Raw genomic sequence first — 3,267 nt, forward strand, 5'->3', positions numbered from 1 at the left:
AGGTCGGGAGTTCAAGACCAGCCTGGCCAACATGGTGAAACCCCATCTCTACTAAAAATACAACAAAATTAGCCAGGCATGGTGGCACATGCCTGTAATCCTAGCTACTCAGGAGGCTGAGGCAGAATTGCTTGAACCCCAGAGGCGAAGGTTGCAGTGACCTCAGATTGCACCACTGCACTCCAGCCTGGGTGCCAGAGAGAGACTCCATCTCAGAAAAAAATTTTAAAAAAATAGTATTGCCACCAAATGCTGAGGAGATCACTCATATATGTAAAATGTTCCTACTTAGAAAAACAGTTTAGCAGACTAAAAAAAAAAATGAACACACAACTACCAATCAATTCAGAAATTGTACTACTGGGAATTTATCCCAGGGAAATGAAGATTTATGTTACACAAAAACCTGTAACATGAGTGTTTACAGCAGCTTTATTCATAATATCCGAAAACTGGAAACAATCCAGATTTTCAGAGGGTGAATGGTTAAACACAAGGCAGTACATCCATATTTTAGAAAAATACTTGGCAACAAAAAGGAACAAACTATTAATAGATACAACTATCTAGGGGAAGCTCCAGAGAATCAGGCTGAGTGAAAAACACCAATCCCAAAAGGCTACTGCATTTAGGTAACATTCTCCAATGACCAAATTATCAAAATGGAGATCAGAGACTCAGAGTTATGGCTGTCAGAGGTTAAAGAGGGGCAAGACAGGACAGAAGTGGATACAACTATAAAAGTGCAACATGAGGAATCTTGTGGTAATAGAATAGGGACTGTATCAATGTCAACATCCTGGGTGTGACATTGTACTATAGATTTGCAAGATGTCACCACTGGATAAAGGGGACAAAGGCTCTCTCTAGTATTTCTTACAACTGCATGTGAATCTACAATTACCTTAAAATAAAATTTTAATTTAATAAAAATGTTAACCTGATATACATCTTAGCCAGTTCTAAATTTATCAATAACAGGAACAGATATTAGACAAAAAAATGCTAGCATTAGACAAAGGAGGTAAAGGTAAAGGAACAATCTATTAAATCTAATTCTTGGGAAATTTTTTAAAGACAAAAATATCAGTTAAACCAGGCACTATAGCCGCACCCATAATCCCAGCTACTTGATGGAAGGTTCGCATAAAAGAAAAATCAAAAAAAAAGCCAGGCGCGGTAGTTCACACCTATAATCCCAGCACTTTGGGAGGCTGAGGCAGGAGGGTAACCTGAGGCCGAGAGTGCGAGATCAGCCTGACCAACATGGAGAAACCCCATCTCTATTAAAAATACAAAATTAGCCTGGTGTGGTCACGCATGCCTGTAAATCCCAGCTACTTGGAAGGCTGAAGCAGGAGAATCACTTGAACCCAGGAGGCGGAGGCTGCGGTGAGCTGAGATGGCGCCATTGCACTCCAGCCTGGGCAACAAGAGCGAAACTCCATCTAAAAAAAAAAAAATTAGCCGGGCGTGGTGGCAGGCACCTGTAGTCCCAGGTACTCAGGAGGCTGAAGCAGGAGAATGGCATGAACCCGGGAGGCAAACCTTGCAGTGAGCCGAGATTGCGCTGGTGCACTCCAGCCTGGACGACAGAGCAAGACTCTGTCTCAAAAAAAAAAAAAAATTCAGTTAAGAACTCCCAGTATAAATAAACATTAAATAACAAAATAAAATAAAAATTAGGTTCTATATAAAAGCCTAGAGACAGTTATCACAAGACTATTAAGTACCATTGCTTCTAATTCAAACTTGCTAAGAACCCTGATTTTTTTTTTTTTTTTTTTTTGAGCTGGAGTCTCACATTGTCGCCTGGGCTGGAGTGCAGTGGCGCGATCTCGGCTCACTTCAACCTCTGCCTCCCAGGTTCAAGCGATTCTCCTTGCCTCAGCCTCCCAAATAGCTGGAATTACAGGTGCCCGCCACCACACCCGGGTAATTTTTTTTTGTATTTTTAGTACAGACAGTGTTTCACTATGTTGGCCAGGCTGCTTTCAACTCTTGACCTTGTGATCCGTCCACCTCGGACTCCCAAAGTGCTGGGATTACAAGTGTGAGCCAACATGCCTGGCTGAAATCTTGATAATTACCAGTTTTCTAGGATATTTGAAACTAGAAGAGAGCCCTAAATAATAAACCGAAAATCTTATTTCAGTTCAGAAGGAAACAGCAAACTATAAGGTAATAAACTGGTCGTATAGTACATATAAATCAATCATGTGCAAATTCAGTCAATGTGACTAAAATCACCAAAGTTTCTCCCCTCATTCTGGCTGTGGACATTAACTGTTAGTATTATTATACAGTAATTGTGCTTACTTGACTATTGTAGAGTTCTTCTAGAAGAGCTAAGGATTTAATGGACTTTGATCTGCAAATTTCTTGCTCTGTAAATTGCTGGATAGCTGGATGAACCTTCTGAGTCTGACCCAAACGCAAAAATCCTATTTTAAACTTGGCTAACTTCAAAAGAATATTGTCAACAGCAGAGTGTGTATAGCTGGTCAACAAAACGCTAAAACCACAGGCGTAGAGAATTCTTACCTAATAATGGGTAAGAGAAAAAAGAAAAAACAGCCTTACTTTTAATTCCAGATAATTTTTAACATGTTTATAAATTTAACAAGAACCATATCTAAGAGCTGATTTAAAAAAAATTATGAAGCCAAAACATTTTACAAAAATTACATGACAATATTATACGTTATTAATAATACATCAATAATACGTCATAGGCCAGGCATGGTGGCTCACGCTCATAATCCCAGCACTTTGGGAGGCTGAGGCAGGTGGATCACTTGAACCCAAAAATTCAAGACTAGCCTGGGCAACCAAGTTAGATCCCATCTCTTTTTTAAAAATTCTTTTTTTAATTAGCCAGGTGAGGTGGTGCACCCCTGTGGTCCCAACTACTTGGGAGGCTCGGGAACGAGGACTGTTTCAGCCCAGGAGGTTGAGGCTGCATGAACTGTGATCATGCCTCTGCATTCCAACCTGGTCTCAAATACCAAACCTCCTGACTCAGACTCCCAAAGTGCTGGGTTTATAGGCATGATCCACCTCGCCTGGCCCACATAACAAGATTCCGTCTCAAAAAAAAAAAAAAGAAAAAAAAAGAAATTTACTGATATGGAAAAAAAAATCCAAGAAAAATCTCTTAACTTTTTTTTTTTTTTTTTCTTTAGGACAGAGCTTTGCTCTTGTTGCCCAGGTTGGAGTACAATGGCATGATCTCAGCTCACTGCAATCTCCGCCCCTGGATTCAAG

General features: G+C 40.2%; 1 protein-coding gene across 1 annotated transcript in view; it reads right to left on the bottom strand.

The window, feature by feature from the left end:
• Window positions 1-3,267, bottom strand: part of DNA2 (DNA replication helicase/nuclease 2) — a 74,441-nt gene that overhangs the window by 21,839 nt on the left and 49,335 nt on the right. The window contains exon 14 of the mRNA XM_011929409.1: window positions 2,320-2,544. Coding sequence (XP_011784799.1) covers window positions 2,320-2,544 — 225 coding nt within the window. The remainder of the gene's footprint in view (window positions 1-2,319; window positions 2,545-3,267) is intronic.

The sequence above is a fragment of the Colobus angolensis genome, unplaced genomic scaffold (genome assembly GCF_000951035.1).
Source record: "Colobus angolensis palliatus isolate OR3802 unplaced genomic scaffold, Cang.pa_1.0 Scaffold12, whole genome shotgun sequence".
Lineage (NCBI taxonomy): Eukaryota > Metazoa > Chordata > Mammalia > Primates > Cercopithecidae > Colobus > Colobus angolensis.